At 43.3% G+C, this 21,153-nt stretch overlaps 2 protein-coding genes across 2 annotated transcripts in view; both read left to right on the top strand.

Moving 5' to 3' along the window:
* Positions 1–21,153, top strand: part of efl1 (elongation factor like GTPase 1) — a 348,687-nt gene that overhangs the window by 223,373 nt on the left and 104,161 nt on the right. The gene's annotated exons all lie outside the window — the stretch shown is intronic.
* The window catches only part of adamtsl3 (ADAMTS-like 3), a 157,186-nt gene that overhangs the window by 125,588 nt on the left and 10,445 nt on the right, over positions 1–21,153 (top strand). The window contains exons 19-24 of the mRNA XM_078284275.1: positions 778–931; positions 4,571–5,236; positions 6,013–6,253; positions 14,081–14,208; positions 14,623–14,760; positions 20,400–20,582. Of these exons, the coding sequence (XP_078140401.1) occupies positions 778–931; positions 4,571–5,236; positions 6,013–6,253; positions 14,081–14,208; positions 14,623–14,760; positions 20,400–20,582 (1,510 nt within the window). The remainder of the gene's footprint in view (positions 1–777; positions 932–4,570; positions 5,237–6,012; positions 6,254–14,080; positions 14,209–14,622; positions 14,761–20,399; positions 20,583–21,153) is intronic.

Here is a 21,153-nt window from a genome sequence, read left to right as displayed (position 1 = left end):
TACTAGGTCCACACTGTTGGCATTTGTTCTCTGTTCAGCTGATTCTGGTTGTAAGTGTGATGACTATCACATGTGGACCAACATGCCTCCTGTTTGTGTATGAACATTTCAACATGGCATGAGCTAGTGGATGCCTGTTGCAGCGGCTGCCGCATTCTTTTCTATTACGCTTCTATTGTTCTATTTTTTAGCATTCATAGAGTGCGTAAACATGTTGTTGCTTTCTTTCTTGTTTCCCACTTTTTTTATAACAATTTCTTGTTGTTTTTTTTTGCAATTTAAATTTTATTACAGATTTTGATGACAGAACAGAAAATGTACAAATAATAATAATAAAAAAAAATATTAAAATAAAAAAAATGATGTAAAGATGAAAGATGTATACTTAATAATACTTTACATCCGAACGTACCCCGCATAAATGCTTGAGTTCATATATTTCCATACTTTTCATACACATATTTTTCCACATTCCAGTGTCAGTTGCTTGATGTTTAACCCTCCCACCCCCTCTATTCCTCTATACTTATATTCTTATGTAGATTTAAATTTTCTTTGCTTTATCCCATTATTGCTGCTGCAATGACCCGACTTCCCCATGAGGATTCATTTCATCTAACCTAATCTATATGTATATATGTATGGTTGTGTATGTATATGTATGTAATTATATACAGTATATGTTTATGTGATTGTATTCGTATGTGTTGTCTGTTTATCTACAAGACACATTGTTGCCAAATTAAATGGTTTTCTCTTCTATTCTATTCTCTGCAGTGCTCGGTGTCTTGTGGTTTGGGGATCCAGCGCAGGGAGCCGGTGTGTCGCCGGTTAACGGCCATGGGCCACCTGGTGATGCTGGCCAGGGGGCTCTGCTCAGGCCTGCCCTCCCCTCCCCTCGTACGAACCTGCCGCATGATGGCCTGCCCGAGTAAGAACACACACACACACACACACACACACAAACACAATCCACCTCCAATATTTACTCTTGTGTGTGGACAGTCGGGCCAATCAATTCTTTCCTTCTGCAAGACCCTTTCACAGTCGATGCGGTGTGTGTGTGAGTGACTTAGGCTTAAATGTCAACCTGAATTTAAACATAAACTGCTAAAAAGCACATAACCCTGCAGCTATTTTTCTTGCTGGATTACCACTCAAAAGGCTGCCAGGTATTGCTGGTCTCAATGTCTTATGAAAGCTGCCAGTAATTCTGCTGTTGTTCTGATTTGTCTGGTAGTATGTGGGAGACTTATTTTTCTACCAATGGATGTTTCACTGGGTGTTTCTTGATTGTCAAATATGTCAGGTTTCAAAATCTGTGTCTATATGAGTTCAGACCTTATAGGAAAAGGGACCAATATCTGATTTCTAATAAAAGGCCAATATCTGCAAACCAATATATCGGTCCAGCCCGAGTAGACAGAGCTGTTGGATTGTACTTTATCATGTGAACGCGTGGTAAAGGGGAACTGTAGATGTGACATGCCAGATTACAGCCATATTAAACATTCACATGAACGTAATGTTCATATGTATACGCCTGGAAAGTGATTACCCGTGGGGCTGTGAGCAATGTATACACTCCCTGGCCCTCTGCAGGGTCTCTACTTTATCAAGCTATCAACAGATCCTGTTCTCACTTTGAGCATGAACGTTTGAAGCGGGTAATTGAAGAAAAAAAAATCACTTTGATAAATCAGCGAGGCTTATCTTGAGTCTTTACTTCATGCTAACGTACTGTACTTGTACATACACAAGCAGCCAATGAGGGTGTAGCATAGTTCCAACATGTGGGAAGGACATCTGAAAATTATGCATGGGGAAGTTCAGCAGTTGTTCATTGAGTGTTGATGAGTTCACATAAAGAATATGGCCAAGCTGCAGGAGGGAACGCTCTTCCACCGTCTGCACACTCGTATTCACTGTGTGCATTTGAAAAAAAAAAACAGGGATTGCGCTGTTCCAACATTCACAGAGAGCCACCATTTACTCTCATAGAGGAATTCTCTGTGTGAGTCTGACAGAGCTATCCCTCTAAACTTACCTCAGCTGGGATGGAGACCATAAAACACATGATTGAATGCCTTGCAAATGTCACGGCGACTCCTGAGAGTCCGCGTCCGAGTGTGTTTCAGAACGCGTTCGCTCCAGCTGCCGCTCCCCGCTCTTTCTCCATAAATACTATTGGTTAATGAGGATTGGGGTCGAGGCCGGGTCACTGGGAGAATCGGAGATACCGTACCGTATTTCTCGCTTATGTGCTAGCATGCGTGCATGCACAGGTGTGTTAATGGGGGTTCTTCTTTGCATGGGCCAATAAATACAGTGTTTGGAACTGTAGTGTTGTACTTGGCGTTGTGTGAAACGGAGTAGTCTGTCTGAATCAAGGCAGAGGACGTGTTAGATGGTGCAGCATTTTCACTTAATTTCAGGTAACCTATATTTAAAACTCGGAAAACACATTTGTTTTATGGTTTCTATCCCAGCTTGGGGGGGATTGGGAGTGTTGTGAAGTGGAGTTTTTGTTCCAAAAGAGAGTATGGGCCGGAAAGTGAGATTTGAAAGCTGGAATTCTCAGCACCTGGCCAAGTAATCATTGAGTCATTGATATTGATCAACAACCCTACCAACCCCCGACAGATATATAATTGAATACGCATTGGTTTTATGGTCTCTATCCCAGGGTGGGGACCATTACCTGTGATCAGAAGGTCACATGTTCATTACCCGCATCAACTGGAGTCCATCCCCGTCAAAGTGACATTTAGGAATACATGGACACTCTACTGTAGCGGCCCCAGGCATCCCCTGCCTCACACCTCTGGAAATATGCATACATGCATGTATTTCAGTGGAATATGCAATGATAACAAACTCCTATCATTAAAGTGGCATTAAGTAATCTATAATGCCATTATCGACCTCTAACAGCCAGTAGCAATTGCAATTTAACATCAGCTTGGGTGGCCTGTAATTGACACAAACAAAGTCACAATTTCCAAGCGAGCTAATTTGAGCAGCTAATTAGAGCAGAGATCCAACAGAAGCGTCTTAAGAGCTAATATATCCACACTAAATTCTGGAATAATAAAACTGCTTTTTCATTTGCTTTTTGGCTTGAGAACAAGGCTTTTTAGCCTTTGTGGCTGAAATGTCTTGTGATGCCGGTCTCTTGCTCGCAGCAATGTCCTCCATTGTTGAGCAGTTGAAAATGCCAGTCGGTGGGTTGGAAAGTGAGTTTTGAAAGCCAGAAATCTCAGGCCAGCAATCCTCTGGCCAAGTAATCATTGAGCCATTGTTATTGATCAACAACCCTATCAACTCCCCACAAATACATTATGGTTATTTTGTGCTATGTGGCAGTAAACATCTTACTTACTGCCCCTTTATAAAGGTAATATCCCCCTTATAAGCCCCCTGGCTTGCATACTTTCTGCACAAACAGGCCGTGACCTGAACTTGAATTAATTAGTCCTGAGCTCTTCTAACAAGCACCTTTCCACCTTGCCTTGCCTCCCCAGAGCCCTTGTGTCCAGGATAGGAAAGGGAAAAACTGACAAATTATATTTACTGACCAACTATAGACATGCAATGAGATGTGACACATCATACGTCCCTACTACCTCAGACTCATTACACTTCCCAAATCCACTTGACTTCACTGTTGCTGATGCTGCTCAGTTCAGTGCTCCTCAGCAATTTCATATCCTTCCAGTGTTCTCAGGTATAAGTAGGTAAGAGGATGAATGTAAGACTGAGGTGTGTCCACTTAACTAACATGCTGATGGACACCACATCCAGTGGTCAACAGGGCTGGGAGCTCTGTTGGCTAGTGTTACGTTTGGACTATCCATCCAGCAATAATCACCATGGTCTCGAACTGCTCTCCCATTTCTTCAACTGTGCTTATACTTCCCAACCCTCTCCACCCCAAACCTTATCTCATAACATGTTATTTGAGTTAATGATGTCAAATCTATTTGGCTGTTCCCCTTTAGCCCGAGAGTTCCAAGGAGGGAGGGAGGGAGGTCTTGTTTGCATTTTCTCATAGTCTAAGTATGACCATCAATCAGCATGGTTTACAATCATCATTACTCACGCTGACCCAAACTGCTTCTATTCGTCAAGAATTATTCTGTGTTTTGAGTTCAGCTGACGTGCTGAACAGCGCACAAACAAGGGTGTCACACTTCTTGGCCCACTTCCTTCTTCGCGTTCCCTGGAATTCGCTTGGCTTTCCTACTACATGTTAAATATAGTACAGCCTACATTTTAATGCATACAGAAGGTCTCTTTGTTGACATAAATGTATACCACTTCTGCATAGGTCAGTTAAATTATTGCATGTATGTGCCCAGAGCCCAGCCTTCCTGCTGTCTCAGTAAAGAAAAATACCAAGTTGAGTACCCCATGTGCTTAAAAACTGTGCTGTCTCTGTAATAAACCCTCTCATCTTCCATATGTACTTCACTAGAGCATAAGAAGGAGATGAGACCCAAAGAGACGCGGAAGGTCCCAGTCAAGAACCAAGTCAAGCAGGCGGTGATACATCCAGCGAAGGACAGAGACTACGAGGAAGGAATTAAACGCTGTCCGCTGCTCATGGGTCTCCACCGCATCTACATCCAGAACCGCCAGGAGAAACGCCTCCACCTCACCATCGGCGGCCACGCCTACCTCCTTCCCCACACCTCCCTGGTCATCAAATGCCCCGTCCGAAGGTTCCCCAAACCCTACATCCGCTGGCTCAAAGATGGACGCCCCCTACCCAGCTCCAAACGCCTGGGTGTCACCAAATCCGGCTCTCTGAAGATCCACTTCCTGGGGGCGGCGGACATCGGGGTGTACAAGTGCATCGCCGGCCCCGCCTCGGACATCTTCACCCTCCAGCTGATCGGCGGCGACTACAGGTTGATCGGCAGGCTGTCCAAGGAGAACGAGTCCGCCGCCGGTCCCGGTCCGAGCTTGGAGGAGATGCTGCCTCGCTGCCACAGCCACCGCACAGAGCTGGACCTGTATGGGCCTGGTGTCAGTGTGTCTCTGCTGCCGCCCGGTGTCCAGGAGGCCTCCCTGCAGCCCAGGTTGGAGGAGAGGCTGATTAATATCACCCTGCAGGCGGACAGAGGAGAGATCCACCAGGACCAGGCCTCAGAGCTCATCTCCTCACTGTTAACCCAGATGTCTGCTGCTCAGCTGTGGAACAGGCCCAGAGAGGAAGCGGGACACTTTAAAGGTAATTATAGCCCTTGCCACCGCTGCCTGTCTGTTTAACTATGAGGCTGTTTGTAAATTACCTTGACATGCTCTTCTTTCTCATTCTCTGTCAGGCAAATAATTTTTCCACACTCCGTTCTGTATTCTTGCCTGATGACCCATTTACTCATCTATTAGAGTTAGAGTAGTGTAAGCAAGCCCATGAATCTTTTATCTCTCCCTGGCTATATTTCCAGGAGAGGATGTTCGGTCCATGAAGCAGTCTGTCCTCCAGCTCATGCCTATGGTGATAATGTGATAAATATTTGTGTCATCAATTGCTTTTTTCTAATTGTGGTGGCAGTAGCGAACTATTTACTTAGTGGTTGATGATTTAGTTGTAAATAGTATTCAACTCATATGGGTAAAAAAGAAAAGCATTTAGATTGTGTGACTAAAACTCTATTGAATACTAGGATACTACTACTATTACTATTACTACTATTACTACTACTAATAATAATAATAATTATATAACTTAGCATATTCATGCATACTTATGTGGAATTTGATCAAAATATTAGCATCAATTCAGGTTAAGGGCTTCTCATAGATAACCAGTGTAGTACTGATCAATTACATGTAATCAAACAAGCTGCATCATATCCATCATATCAGAGGTGAATGACACTGACTGGCTGATAAAAGGCCAATATCTGTCCATTATATTAGCAAACCAATATATCAGTCCAACCCTAATTGTAAGTGTAGAAATCTCATCCTTTATTCCAGACTTGTCTCTGCTTTCTCCAACAGGCAGATTGCCCAACTGGTCAGAGCGTGCATCGGGGGAGAAGGTTGCTAGCAGAGCTGTGATCATCAGACAGCATCAGACCGTTCCGGTGACCTTCCAGAAGAACATCAACATCAGCATCGGACGCAACACCTTCCTCACCAACGGGACCCGATCACTGACCATACTCTGTCCCGCAGAGGGCTCCCCGCCACCCAAAATCAGCTGGACCAAAGATGGAGCGCCACTACAGCACACTGACAGGTAGCTAACTCTGTAAGCCAGTTAAGTGTCAGAAAACTGGTAGTTTAATACATTATCTCACACACATCCCAAAACTGTCTTGTTCAGTCTTTGTCTTATTCAAGAGCTATTGAGAGATTTTGAGTGTGACATTGTACACCGCATAATGTTGTTGTAATGTCGCAGAACACCGAGCTCTTGTTGTGTTGCTCAGTGAAATAATGAAATAATGTTGATGAAAAATTTGCATTGCGCCAGTCCTCAGTGAGGGGTATTTTTTAATAAATGCAGTTCCCAGTACATTTACAAGTTACAAGTACATTTTTGGTGAATTGTCTCTCCTAGGAATCCAAATGAAAACAACAAATTAGGACCAAATAGTGTTGAAGTGAATTGTTGGTGAAAAGCCTGTTTAAATAAACTTGATAATTCCATATTGGCAGATTTGTACTAACCATCAAAGGTGATAGTGCAGAAACAACCACTCCAGGGCTCATACAGTATGTGAGTTAATTTTCCTCTACTAGGATACTTGACATCATATCTGCTATTCCCAGCATTTTCATTTCCACTGCATTCGTCATAATTTTCTGTATGTAGGAGGGTACTGAACCTCAGTAAATGATCTCAGCTAATGAATCAGAGATCTAAGCTGCTCGGTGTGATTTATCACTCCCTCCCGTGAATGTGTTTCCACATTGTCCTTCGCTTTGAATTCTTCCCCTCCTGTCTATGTCCAACTGTGGGTCAGGGTGACCGCTTGCCAGGGTATGCTCCACTGAGGGGCAGCTTTATTTTTGAACTGTATCTACTCCCCTGGCACTGTTGCAAATGCCAAGTAAAAGGGTGTTTAATGCTCTTATTAATATGATAAAGCACCTGCTGTCAAGTGTGGGCTCCATGCACTGTATACCTCACCTTCTTCCTTTATTCCAATAAAAACGTGGGGCTTTATAAGGTACCTTTCATTTCCAGGCCGGTCCTTGCTGTTCTGTTCCCCTGTTAACTCTGGGCCGTTTCCCCATAAATCGGGCGCAAATAAATATTCAGATAGTGTCCTACTCTATCTAGTGTCCTACTCTATCTTAGCTCCCCCTCTGAGCTCTTTTTTGTCTCTCCTGTTAAATCAATTTGCCCCAATATCCTTACAAGATCTTACAAACACTGAGTCTGATATATGACTGTCCTCTAGCCCTTTGGATATAATCCCTTCCAAATTTCCCATAGTGGTCCTGGATGTTATTGGCCCTAGTCTGCTTATCATTGTAAATAAATCCCTCACCTCTAGCTGCATCCCTAACTACTGCAAGACTGCCACTGTCCAGTCCCTCCTAAAGAGGCCCGACCTTGATCCATCCTTCCCTCTTCACTAAAGCCCAATCTCCCAATTACCTTTCATTTCCAAGGTCATTGAAAAAATTGTTGCCAAACAACTTTTAGAGGTAGTTGAAAGTATCTTGGATAAATTTCAATATGGCTTCCGTCAGCAGCACAGTACATAAAACATACCTCTTAGGAGTTAATGGAGTTGCTATCTTAGATTTAAGTGCTACCTTTGACACCATTGATCATGCTATCATGATCATCATCATCATCTATCTATCTAGACTTGACTGGTTTTCCTCATACCTGTCTAATAGTGGGGTGTGGGGTGCCCCAGGGGTTAATTCTTGGGCCTATTCTGTTTTCTCTGTATGCTTCCGCTGGAGTACATTATCCCCAGCATCGGCTGCATTCTGTGTCACTTATCCCACTTACACCCGGCATTTCATGTGACTTGCATCCAGATTGTATCCAGATCCACATTACATTTACATTTGTTATCAAAAATGCGTCTTCGGCAGATCCGATCACCCTCCTCCTACACTTTCCCTCGCAATATGCAAATTCTGTCCACAATGACAGTAAAGATCTGGTGTCATTTCATCTATTTCCAAACCGATGGTAGAGGTTTTCACTTGTAGCTTATGATGTTTGCTTCCTCAGCTCCTCAGATCAAAACAAAACTGCGCCCTATTTCTCTTTACGATTAACATTTTGGTAGTATAAAGATTACGCATGTGGCTTGGAGAAACACCACACCTATTCAGTGGCAGAGAAACTCTGGGATACAGTAGGTTGTTAAATGAAGAATTATTTTACAAAAAACATACGTGAACAATTAAATGAATAAAGAAAATGTGCAGTATTATAGGCTGTTTTTTATGTAGTTGTGGTTAGGGACTAACCTCCATCATACAACAACACTGACTGGCCTATATCTAATATTTAATAAAAGGCCAACATCGGCCCAGCATATCGGCGTACTGATATATTGGTCTAACCCTAACGGACAGTGTCCCAGATCAGCATGTTTCTGGTCCTACTGGTTCCTCTGCTCTTTCTCGAGGCAGGTTGAGTGATGATACAGCAAAATGAAAAATACCTCGAGTAATTTAAACTGCTTTAAGAGTACCCACTCAGCAAGTTTTGTGTTTCTGGCATTAGTATGCAGGAAGGCAACTTGCATGTTAAATATTTTAAACCAGGAGCATATGGGGTAACGCAGCAGATATAAACAATGTATCCCAGGTGATCAGTTTCATTTACATTCATTTGTTCAGAGAAACTGATACACAATTTCTGAATTATGATGCACATGTTTATCAGCCTGCGGACACAGTGTGATGCATGGCATTTCCAGTGACATACAACCGAACTGCGGTATTGAGTTTCTGTCTCATTGAGGAGCTGTGGACCTATGAATATTGATGCCCTTTTGAAAGGCGTTTAACGTGAGAAGTCACAGACCACACACATCGCGCTTTGGGGAACTTATAATACTATAGCGCTCTCGTCAACTAAAATGCAGGGCCTTCCCTTCCGAAAACGCATCTCCTTTGCTCAAATCCCGGGCTTGAAGTGCTGATTGAGGTTTGAGAGCTGTCACTCACTTGGACCCTCTCTCATGTGTGGGAGCAGGCGGTTGCATATGGAAGCCATCACCGCATCGCTCGAGGCCCTGCCAATCATACCCAGCCATGACTGACTGCTCTAAAGGGAGAGTGTTTTTCTGCTCCGATCCCTTGCACGACATGCCCTATTCTTGATTTCTCCTAGCCTTCTCCTTAACAGGCACTGACAGCCTCTGGACCGGGTGCTGTTATTGTATTGCGAGCTGAAACCTGCTGAACAGGGCTGTTTCTGGTTTGTCAGAATGCTGCTAGCAGGCTGGGTCAGTGTAGTATCTGTAAGATTTTACAAGTGTGCAAATATTAAAGGTTCGATTCAGACCTCGACTTAAGCTGCGCTAGGCAAAATGTTTATGTAATAATATAATCATTTTATCAGTCTAAATCTAGAAATTGGGGCAGCAACAAAGCAAGAGTGTCCCATCCCCGCTAATTGAGACACTGTAGATCTGCTTTATTTGCATAAATTCCCTTTTAATTTTAATCAAAATACAAAAGAGAAATATAAAACTGCCTCCTGAACAGCAGCGAGCAAGTGCTCCAGGCAGGCAAAGCTGGACTCACCGACGATGGCTGAACCTGCAGCAAAACAATTTTTTTTTCAACATCCCCACCTGCCGCAGTCACATTAGATGATAAAACCCCTCAAACCTTTAAAAATTCAAACAGTTATCTCCCGCTGACACTTGGGATCACCAAAGTGCTAGGTTGCCTAATGCAATGAAAATGAAATGAAAATGACTTTTTCACCTTTTTAGCTCAGTCTAACTATCATACCATTCACCTATTTGACAATTTATGCCAAAAAAAAGACAAAAAATATTTTTATATCAAAATCTCATTACTTTTACAATCCCAATGCTCCACCCCTCACATCAAATAAGAATGGCTTTCCCTCTTTTGACTTTCCTTACGCTTTTGAATGATCACATATTAATGGAGAATGCAGAAGAATACATCACATTAAGGAAGCAAGATGCTCCCAAAATTCAGTTTCATTATGACACTAAGCATTTGCTACTGAACAGACTTCCAGGGCTGCAGGAGCTGTAAGTCTATGATAACAGAAAATCATAAACATGAAAAAGTAAGGTGAGATTTAGGTGAGCGTCAGACAAAAACCATACCCATAGCTGGTGATTGCAGAGCATCAATCCAAAGGACCCACCCATAACTGGTATAAGAAAGGAGAGAAGGACAGCTTTATATCAGAGGATCAGAAGAACAAGAGAAGAAGATTCAGACAAGAAAGTTCCCGCCTTCTCCGAACTCCTAACGCATCTATCTTGGAGTCGGTTTCTGACTCGCTTCATCTCTTGCCTGGCTTTTCCACGGTCCACTCTGAACCCGACCACAAGAGAGTATCGTAAAAAGGAAGAAAGAAAGAGAAAGAAAAAAGCGAGAGCAAACACAAAGAAAAAGTGAGAAAGCGAGTTGATTGACATTCACTGGGCCCATGGCTGTGGCGTGAAACACAATGTTCTGCAGCCGTTGCCCTTGACTCGATCTTATCAAAGCGATGTGGCTTTGGAGTGAATTGAGTGTGATAACAGGCAAAGTTGGCTCCCTGCGATATGCTGCGCTGAGTTTGACCTTTTAAAAGAACTTTTAACAGATTTACTCGGGCTCTGTTCCTTTCCTTGAAGGGCAAACAGCTCACATGAGTAATTTCTGGAGTGAAAACAGAGCAATGAACAGATCCTTTTTCTTTTATTTCTTTCCTAATGATATTGTTGGTTGAAACACAAGGACGATCCTGATCAAGGATTTGGAATCGGGTCTCACGTGGATCAAATCGACTGAATACGTGCTCCCTGTAGTTGTGAGTTACTTTGAATGAAAACATCTGCAGCACTGTATATCTCCAGCACATCCATCTGTAAGCCTATTGTGTTCGACTGGTATATTTACTTTCTGTCCTAAGCTGGTTTTGTATTACAGGTACAGCATGATCTCCAGTCACCCCAACTGCACTACAAAGCCAAGCTGTTGCTGTTCCCAGGGCCATGAGAGTACATTTTCCATGCTCTAATGGTTTATATGTTCCCTGCTACGTCCAAGGTCCCACATAATAAACTGCACAGCCTCAGTGGCCCTCTCTGCCCTTTAAAGAGTGGAGGATGCAATGGAGTAACCCAGATCCTCTGTCGTAAGGGCTTGGACTGTAAGAAGGATAGCGCTGCATACTGATCTGAAGTGAGATTTGTATCGTTCCCTCTTCCTCGTGAAGGTTAAGTGATGTGAATAGACGGGTCCCAGACCTGCGCCTGAGGGAAATGCAGCATTCGGGCCAAGCAGCAGTCTTTGATGTCGTGAGCGGTCTGAGGTGCTGGTGGGTGGGATTCGCCAATGTGTATTTCCTCATGCTCCCGCTTCCACAGGTTTGGATAGAAACCGTCAGAGAGATTATTGCTCTGTGGAGATCCATAAAGCAGCGCATGACTTTAACAGCCCAGGCCTTTTACATCAGACTCAAGCTCAGTTCTAACCCCAACCCTATTGCTCTATTTCAGCCCCAGCCTCAGACCCAGACCCAGCTGCAGTCCAAACCCCAAGCGTAACTGTGTATTCATACTGTGAACAACACAATCAACACATCACCAGAAGTCTATTAAGTTCTTTATAGCTGAGCAACCAGGGAAACTCGGCAGATGTGTGGATGGTTAACATGCTTGCCAGCAGAGAAAAGTTGTCCATGGCTGAACTTTTAGTAGTCAAAGGCCCTTAAGCCAATCGGATTTCCATGCTTCCTCGTTTCCCTGCTGATGTGATTTCATTTCATGATCAATAGTTCCGCCTGACATGTGCAGAATGGGTGAGCAGTCTATTACAACCATTCAAAGTTCTCTACAACTTTTATTTGAAAGACTACAGGAATAAACGTCTCTAAAATGATGCTGAAAGAACGGTTGCTTCCATCATTGGGGTTGATGGTAAGCTCTGAAAAATGTTTGAGTTTTTTCTGGGGCTTTTTGTATTGATTTTTGATTAATGTTACTTTATTAGCACTTGCTACCTTGATATGCTAACTCATCAAAACCATGTGACATGAAAGACAATAACAAAGCAGCAAAAAATACATGATTTGCCTGTTCAAAACTTCATAGCTGCAGACATAACTGCAATCGGAGCGTCTTGCACAGCCCACAATTGGTCTGAATAGAGTGACCCCAGCCCCAGCTCCCTCTAGCCCAAGTTCCAGCTAAAGCCCTAATGTTCAAATGCTAAGGCCCATCCCAATTTCAACATGTTGGCCCAGCCCATGCTCCAGTATTTCACCAGTCTGCTTACCCTTGCATGAACTTCCCTCCACCTATCATGCTCCCATGTCCTTACTGCTTCTTTAATGATTTTAGGTGATTTCTCTCCCATTGAAGCTGGCTTTACTCTTTTGAACAGATATCAAGAAGCCCTTGTATTGCTCCGTAACTGTGGCTGAGTCCTGTTCATCCCTAAACCAAGGACTCTTGGACAGACTTATTAACGCTAAAGAACAATTCAGTAGATAGACCGTTAAACAGGCAGGCAGACAGATATACAGAAAATTATGTTCTGACCAAAACGTTATCTTTGGAGTTTGGAGATAAAAGTATGACATGTGACACGTTTGACTACTTGACATATTTTACCAGTTCATTCTGGGATGCCAGAGTTCACTGTTTAACGATAATTGATTCTGGTTCTCCATCTCTTTATAAAGCAGATGAATACAATATACTGATAACACTGCTGCATCCAGGCCAGACTGATTCATATACTCAGCCACTCAACACACACATAGAGAGAGACATAGAGACCCACCTTAAGTGAGTTTAACTTAAACAGTATAATAAGATGTGCATGCAGAGGGAGAGCATAGTAATACTATTACTTATTACTCCATGGGAGCAGTAGTTCTGCTTATTACATTACTTCTCTTACAACTCAAAATTGGTGATTACATTTTTGAAGGTAAGAGAGGATCTCTTACCTTCAAAATTCAGAAAATAGTATGTTTCCTCTACTGTGAATGATCCAGAAACTAAAGAGTGCTCACCTCTTCTTGTCTTGTTCTTGTCGTCCTTTTACCGGATAAAATCAAAATAGTGGGAATACTTCCACCCAGAGAAAGTCAACGTTTAGTGTACGTATGCATTAGTTGAGTGGATGATGCCTTATGAAGGCTTATTACTTATGACAAAAACAAATTGAAGTTTGGGGTTTGATACAGTTGTTGGATAATTCAACTTCAATCTGATATTTAGGGGTACTCACCAAGGCAATTGCTTGTTTTTTCAATTGGTAACTGTAATACTGTTACTGAAATTGTAATAGTAATAATAAGTACTGTAATGCATTACCGCCCAAGGCTGACAGGTAGAAACTCAGACCCACACTGAGAGCTATCCAATCTAAGCAGCATATGTTAAACCCAACTACTGTCGCCTATCTCCAGTCAGTGAAGACACTATTTGAATTCATCAGTTCTCTGGGAGATAATGCAGTATTATCAGTGTTGTCTATAATGAAGTGGTTAGCAGCAGGATTTAATTTCTTTTTAAAGATTTTTTTGCCTTTATTAGACAGTGGAGAGAGATAGGAAAGGCTGGGAGAGAGAGGGGGAATGACATGTGACAAAGGTCCTGGACCGGATTCGAACCCAGGACACGGTAGTTACATGGCATGTGCCTTAGAGACCACTGTTCTACCAGCATGCCCGCAGAATTAAAATGTATCCTCAACTACTCAATATATATGATATCGTCAAAAAGTGTAGTCAGTAGTCCCCTAAGCTGTTCTTTCCCCTATCAAAGCTGACCCTTTCCGAAAGTTTGGTGACCCACTGTTTGGATCCTGATCCACCAGTTGTGAACCACTGGAAAGAAAACAAACTTTTGCTTTGTCTCTCTGTCTGCAGGGTATCCTGGGATAGCTCTGGAGGACTCCACATCTCCCAGCCCAGAGCAGCTGACAGAGGCCAGTACAAGTGCACAGCCACCAATGCACATGGCTCCGACTCTGAGACATCTCAGCTGCTAGTGGCTGGTAGGTGTTCTGACTTTTCTCACAGTGCATCAGTGTACAGATCTGTTGAGTAAAAGTGGCTGACTTTTAACTGGGCTGTTGCTACAGTACTGACTGTCGATATCTTGTGAGTGTAAAATGTGTAAAATGTAGAATATTGCATGTTTTGCATCATTACTTTTCGTTTCTATTGTGCAGTTTCAATGTATTTTCTCGTATATGCAGCAAGAACTAGTATCAGTATCAGTATCAGTCTATAATAAGATTTAGCACACATTACAGTCAGACTGATGCTTTGAGGCACATACTGCACGGCCAAAGCTGACTCAAATGAGTGAGTGGCTAACAGTAATACCCCAGAGGAGAAGACACTTTCACATTCATTTGTCATTGCATTAGCGGCTGATATATTTTTGTCTGTGTGTGAACCTTCAGAGCCCCCGGCCATCGCGGTGTCATGGAGGAATGTTTCGGACCAAGGGTTGATGTTGGGTCGCAGCCTGAGGGCCGTGGTGGGCGGCCGGGTCAGCGTTCGCCCAGGGGCCAACATCACTCTGGATTGCCCTGTCACCGGTAGGTCACAACACAGCAATATGAGATTTAGAGCAGGTATAGTCTAGTGTGGTGTTGGGGTGAAGGCAACCAGACAACACACTGGTAATCAAAGCTATTTTACCTAGGCACTTCATAGACGAAGACCTGGAGCACTCAGTGAGGAGGGTCACCCTCCTGCAATGAATGTACAGACTTGGTTGAGTCTTCCAGTATCTTATTTTTGTAGTCTGAATATGAAGTACCCAGGTAAAATAGTTTTGTTTACATATTGTCCTCTACTGTCGAGCACCAAATCCCTCTTTATTTAAACTTGGTTGGATCGCGTTGGGCATATATTTGGGACTCTAACACACAGGTAATGTCAATGGAAGTTTTTGTTGTGGGGTAATAAACAGAGGAAAAGAAGCAAAACTATGTGTAGGAGGGTGAAGAGGGGGACACAGTGGTGTTCACAGGTTTGAGGATCTGTTGTTTCAGCCTGGAGAGGGCGACAGTGATTTTGGAAGGAAGCATGGTCAGAGTTCCCTCTAAGCCAGGGGTGTCCAGTCCTGTCCCATGGAAGAGTCTGCAGGTTTTCATTCCAACCAAACACTACACCAGCTGATTTATCTGATTAGCACACCTTCAACCAGAGAGGGAGGAACTCATCAATGAAATCAGCTGCTGTAGCGGTAGGTGTAGGAGGGTTCCCAGTGGTTCACGAGGTGTTTAGTGGTCGTCAAGGTCCTTCTCAACTGGATTCTATAGAAACGTGTACTGGAGGTAGGGTTACCGGCGGTAACATGGAAGAAACAGGGTGTAGAAGGAGGGTTACCGGTGGTCACATGGAGCTGGGCGGCCATGGAGCTCCTTTGCAGAGGTTGGAGGAGGTTCCCGGAAGGAGGTCCTTCTCAATTGGATTCTACAGAAATGTAGTGGAGGAAGGGTTACCAGAGGTCACAAGACTTTGGGCAGCCCTGGAGATCCTGCTCATCCTTCATATTCTGCAGAAACAAGGTAGTAGAAAAAGGGTTCCCGGTGGTTCACGAGGTGTTGGGTGATCGTGGAGGTCCTTCTCAGTTAAATCCTCCAGTAACAAGGAGTGGAAGAAGGGTTCCCGGTGATTCAAGAGGTGTTGGATGGTCGCGATAGACACGAGGATGAGTCTGTATGAGCTGACATAGTGCTGTGCATTCCTGTGCCACCCACTGAATGAATTCGATCTTATCTGTAGCCCTTTGAAGCTGGTTTGATACTGACTCTAGTTTTCCCAGTTGGCTCTCCCTCCAGCGTTGAGATGCTGAAAGCCACATTTAGCTGAGGAGTCATGGCGTGGAAAGCCAACATGCTATCCAGATATCTGCTATCCTTAAGTGGTTTACTATGGCAGGATACTAAGCCTTGATAGTAAGGATCATTTGGAGCTCCACTCGTCTGTTGAAATGAGAGCCCAGGTCTCATTTTGGCAGTCACTTATCAGGAACTGACTTGGGAGTGATCCATTGGCATTCAATACTCTGGTTGTTGTGCTCTTTGTGGTCATGAAGAGAGCAGTCTACTGTATAAAGTAAAGGTTGCATGTTTCAAGTGACATTATTTTTAACCTTTATTTATCCAGGGAGAGTTTGACAGATCTCTTTTTTTTAGCTTCACACTCATACATTTGCACACATTCAATCAGTGTTGGGCTCATTCCTCAAAGAATGTATTATATTACTCATTAGTTATTACTCATTTCAAAAGTAATTGTATTACTGTACTTATTACTCCCTTGTTACGCTATTTGGTATCTTACTTTTCTGTTACACCCCCAAAGAGAGGAGAGAGAGTTGACTTTTCTACCATTTCTCATCTAAACCAGCTCAGTGTGAGAGGACAACAACTAAGTATGATGATAAAAATCAGGGGATGGAGGTGGGATATAGTTTCTGGATAATTCAACTTCATTCTGATATTTAGAAAACAACTTATTTTTTGATTGGTAACTGAAATACCATTTCTGGAACTGAATTAGTACTGTAACATGTTGCCACCCAACACTGCTCACAACTATATATGGATACACACACAACAACTGCTGCTTCATTTACGGTATTTACGTTTTCCCCCAGTAGTACCTCAAGTTTTTCTCTGTCTGTCTGTCTGTCTGTCTGTCTGTCTGCCTCTCACTCTCTCTCTCTCTCTCTCTCTCACACACACACACACACACACACATGCATGGCTGACATCATATTATATACTAGCCCCTCAGTGCAGTGGTCCTTGGCAACCAGCACAAACCAGCGTGTTTTATCAGACATTTTCGTCACCTGGTGATTGGATGAGATGAGTGAAGTTGCATGTCAGTGTGTATCTGTGTATGTGTGTGTGTGTGTGTGTGTGTGTGTGTGTGTGTGTGTGTATGTGCGTGTGTTTTTGTGAGTGTGTGTGTGTGTGTATGTGCGTGAGACGCCCAAGAAAATGAGACCGAAAATAACGTGCTTTCATCTCAATGGGAGAAATGAAGGAGTCAGGGATGAATACAGAGTGATAGACAGAGAGGTGGTCGTAATGTAAGATGATTCTGTCTTTTATTTGCTACTCAGAACTGTGGAGAGACGTCTGATCTAGCAGCAGCTGTGATCCCTCCAAGAAACACACGTGTGCACACACACACACACACACACACACACACACACACACACACATATGGACACACACAAATATGCACACATTCCATCAGTGGTGTACTACACCTACATTTACTAAGGATTCAATTCACTCTTGAATAATAATAATCCCCTGATGGGATTTTATTTTTCACATATGGCTTCTAAATAGATTTCTGGTTATTTTTGCTTGATCGTTCCTCTCCATTATAATGATATAAACTACAAGATCAAATTTGGAATCACTGTAGGGTAAGGTGTGGTGAGTGCCATATCCAACTGACACCCATGCTTTTACTATCCTGTGCAATTGGTGCTGTTTTACTGTTATTGCAAATGATAAGACAATCCACATGAGAGAGGCCAGTGAGATGAGAAACCAGTTTTGTTTTTCCAACTATCTGTGCCTCATCAGTGTGGACATCCCTTCTATTAGGGTTAGATCGAAATACTGTTTTGCTGATAGACTGGGCCAATGTTGGCCTTTTATTAAGAATTGGATATTGGAGTCAGTGTCATCCATCTCTGATATGATGGAGGTTCCTCCATTTTTTTTTACTCAACAGCTTCAGAGGTGTCAGACATGAAACCTGCCTCATCTTGCCTTAAAGGGCTGCTAACCCACCTAAAAGAATTTCATTAGTCTGGTTTTCAGTGGAGAGTTTTAGTGTCCCATGATGGTCTAAATGCTGCTCCAGAGGCTTTTCCACCCTGACAAGAATAAAACATTGAATCCTTGTTGTTTTCTGGAAATATTTGGTATAAAAATGGTCAAATTTAAAGATACTCAATATCAGCTATGGAAAGCTTCTACCAACTAACTTGAATATAATGGTCCATAATGGACCATGTTGTATTAGTTCCCTCTTGTGGGGTGCAGAGACACAACACCATATATAGGCCAATATATCTCCAAAATAGAGGAAAGATTTTATTCTTTATACTAGGGTTAGAGAGATATATTGTATATGGTGATGATATTGGCCTTCAATTAAAAATCAAATCGGCCAATCAGTGTCACCCACCTCTGATATGATGGCTTGATTGATTACATATTTATTGTAGATTTGATCAGTACTACACTGGTTGTCTGGGAAGATCTTAACCTGAATTGACTCTAATGAGACATTTTGATCAGATTCCACACAAGTATAGAATCAAGATGTTATTGATGGGTTTCAATGGAGAGTTTTAAACCCATATTGGCCGAACCCTACTTTATATAACACCATGCCTCCATATCATCATGTTTGCACATCATCTCTGAAAACTACAAGATGGGAAAGAAGTGTAATGACAGGGTGAAATGCAGATGGATAGATCTCATGGTGCTTACATATCAGAAATAACCTTTCATTCAACTGTGAAGTGTGGTGGTGTTGGACATATGTAGTCCGCCTGTCAGTCTAATTAATATGAAAAGAAAGCAGCATGGCAGTGGAAGCTGCATGCGGTCTGATTTTGATACAGCAAGTGTGACAGAAGAAAGTATCAAAGCGTCCGACACCCTGCGCAGCGTCTCGGTCTCTACGGCACTTTCAGACATCGGTGATGTATTACAGAGTCTAGTCATCATCCCGTCGAGCATGGTTTAATATTTCCACACGGTATGGTTTTTATTTCTGTACATACATGTCAAGAATTGGCAGGAAATGTAGGAGTTGGCATCCACCACTCGGATTTATCTCGGTAATCGATACCAGCCTTGGGTCAAGCTCGCCGCGCCACCGCTGACATTTACCCGCTGCGCCGGTTTTCAGGTGGAGAGAAGCAAACTGAGAGTCATCTATTTCTCTCCCCATCTATTTCTTTGCCGTCCTTGCATCAATCATTTATTTTTTGCCCTGTCAATATTTTCCATCTACTCCCATTTTCTACCTTCTGTCTCCCTTCGTTTTCCTGTTCTCGTTCTTCTTGTCTTTTTCTCTTTGCAGTGACTGTATTTGCATGTTTATCAGAAGCAATATGCAAACACATATATATGTTTATGCATTCATCCCATGTTGGGATGATAAAATATTTGGTTTGAAAAAAGAACTGCACAATAGTACATAATAATCAATAGCCTGGGGGCTAGTGTACTCGTTCTGTGTGAGTGCGTGTGTGTGTGTGTGTGTGTGTATGTGTGTGTGTGTGTGTTTGCCAGTACTGTAACCACAGCTCCCATAACACTCCATGCCTCAACCTTACTAGAGGCCAAAATCAATATGCATAAATTGTGTATGTGTGTGTGTGTGTGTGTGTGTCCCTCAGGTTGCGGCGTTCCTCAGCATATTGGTCAGTCAGACATGCTGCAGTTTCATTTGCCAAAAGTTTTGTTAGGCTGTGTCAGGCCTTCATGCTCATTTCTTTCATTTTGGATAACTGCTCACATCTATTCTCAGATGTAACCCATATCTGATACCAATATGAACTGACAGTGATGTTGAAAAGTCCAACGGACGTGTGCGCCGAGTAACAACAAAAGACATCAGTTCATATTTTGTTTTGCTTCTTCTACTTTTTTTGAAGACGTTGTGCCTTCCACACCGATCAAGTGAGCGATTTTGCTTTCTTTCCATTGTTGTGTCTCGTTATCCTCCATGCTACAGCTGGCTCACCCAAGCTGACAAAATGATGACAACTGTGTCAGATGAATGACGGAAGATTTCCTTGTTGTCATGGCAACACTGACAAATTCTGATTTGAGTGTTCAAATACAAGCCTCATGTAGGTCGCATGCCTCAGGATCATATCCATGTGGTCCAGATCGAAAAAATGCGACTCCATGCAGCTTTTTTCTTTTCACATTGATTAGAAAACATCAGATCTGTGTCACATTTGAACACTTTCAGCTGCAGTGTGTGAATATAGCCTTAGTTTGAAGTTTTGCCCTGGATCAACGATCACATCTGCTGTTCTCACTTGGCTGCCATGATGTCTTAAATCTCCCTTTTGCAATTGCCAGTTGGTGATAACTCTCCCTCTCCCTCCCTCCCTCTCTCTCTCTCTCTCTCTCTCTCTCTCTCTCTCTCTCCCTCTCTCTCTCAGGTGTCCCCCAGCCCGCGGTGACTTGGCAGAGGCGGGACGGGCCGCTGGGTGCCGGTGCCGTCTCCCTGCCTTCAGGCGCGCTGTCGCTGAGGAACGTTTCTCTGCAGAACCAAGGCACCTACTTCTGCACGGCCAGCAACACCATAGGAAAGTCCACCGCCTCTACCGTCCTGCAAGTCCACAGTGGGTTCACACACACACACACACACACACACACACACACACACGCACAAAGAGTCATGGAGAGTACCCAGAGAGGCCAGCCAGGCCACAGCACGGTGGTCTAGGAGCCATTATCCTGACTGATGTTCTGACCCAGCGTCACACACTCTCCGCAGCAGTGTTTGCTTGGACACACTCCCATGGCCGCTCTCTCCAGACTTTTTCCCCTGGTCTGTTTCAAAGGAGCATATCCTCAGCAACCGCACATCTCCATATGCTAAACATGCGGCTGCAATAAAGCCACGAGTGAAGGACGAAGTCAGTCGGATCAGCGCTTCCCGTTTCCCAGCATGAGTCGACTGCAGTGTCAATCTATAATATGAATGTTGGGGTTCTTACTGGACTTCAGAGACTTGGTTCTTGGTTGTAAGAACTCTGCTGTCAGACACGCACTGGAGTATACAGAAGGTGGACAGAAATAACAGAAACACCTAACAATATATGAATATCAAGTATCTAATAAGGAGAAGGGCCTTCAGGACAGCTTCAGTCCTCCTTGTCTTGCTGTCATCCTGCATCCTGAACTGTGTGT

This window comes from Centroberyx gerrardi, chromosome 1, assembly GCF_048128805.1.
Source record: "Centroberyx gerrardi isolate f3 chromosome 1, fCenGer3.hap1.cur.20231027, whole genome shotgun sequence".
NCBI classification, from domain to species: Eukaryota; Metazoa; Chordata; class Actinopteri; order Beryciformes; family Berycidae; genus Centroberyx; species Centroberyx gerrardi.
The sequence above is the reverse complement of the archived record's forward strand: the minus strand, read 5'-3'. Positions and strand labels throughout refer to the sequence as shown.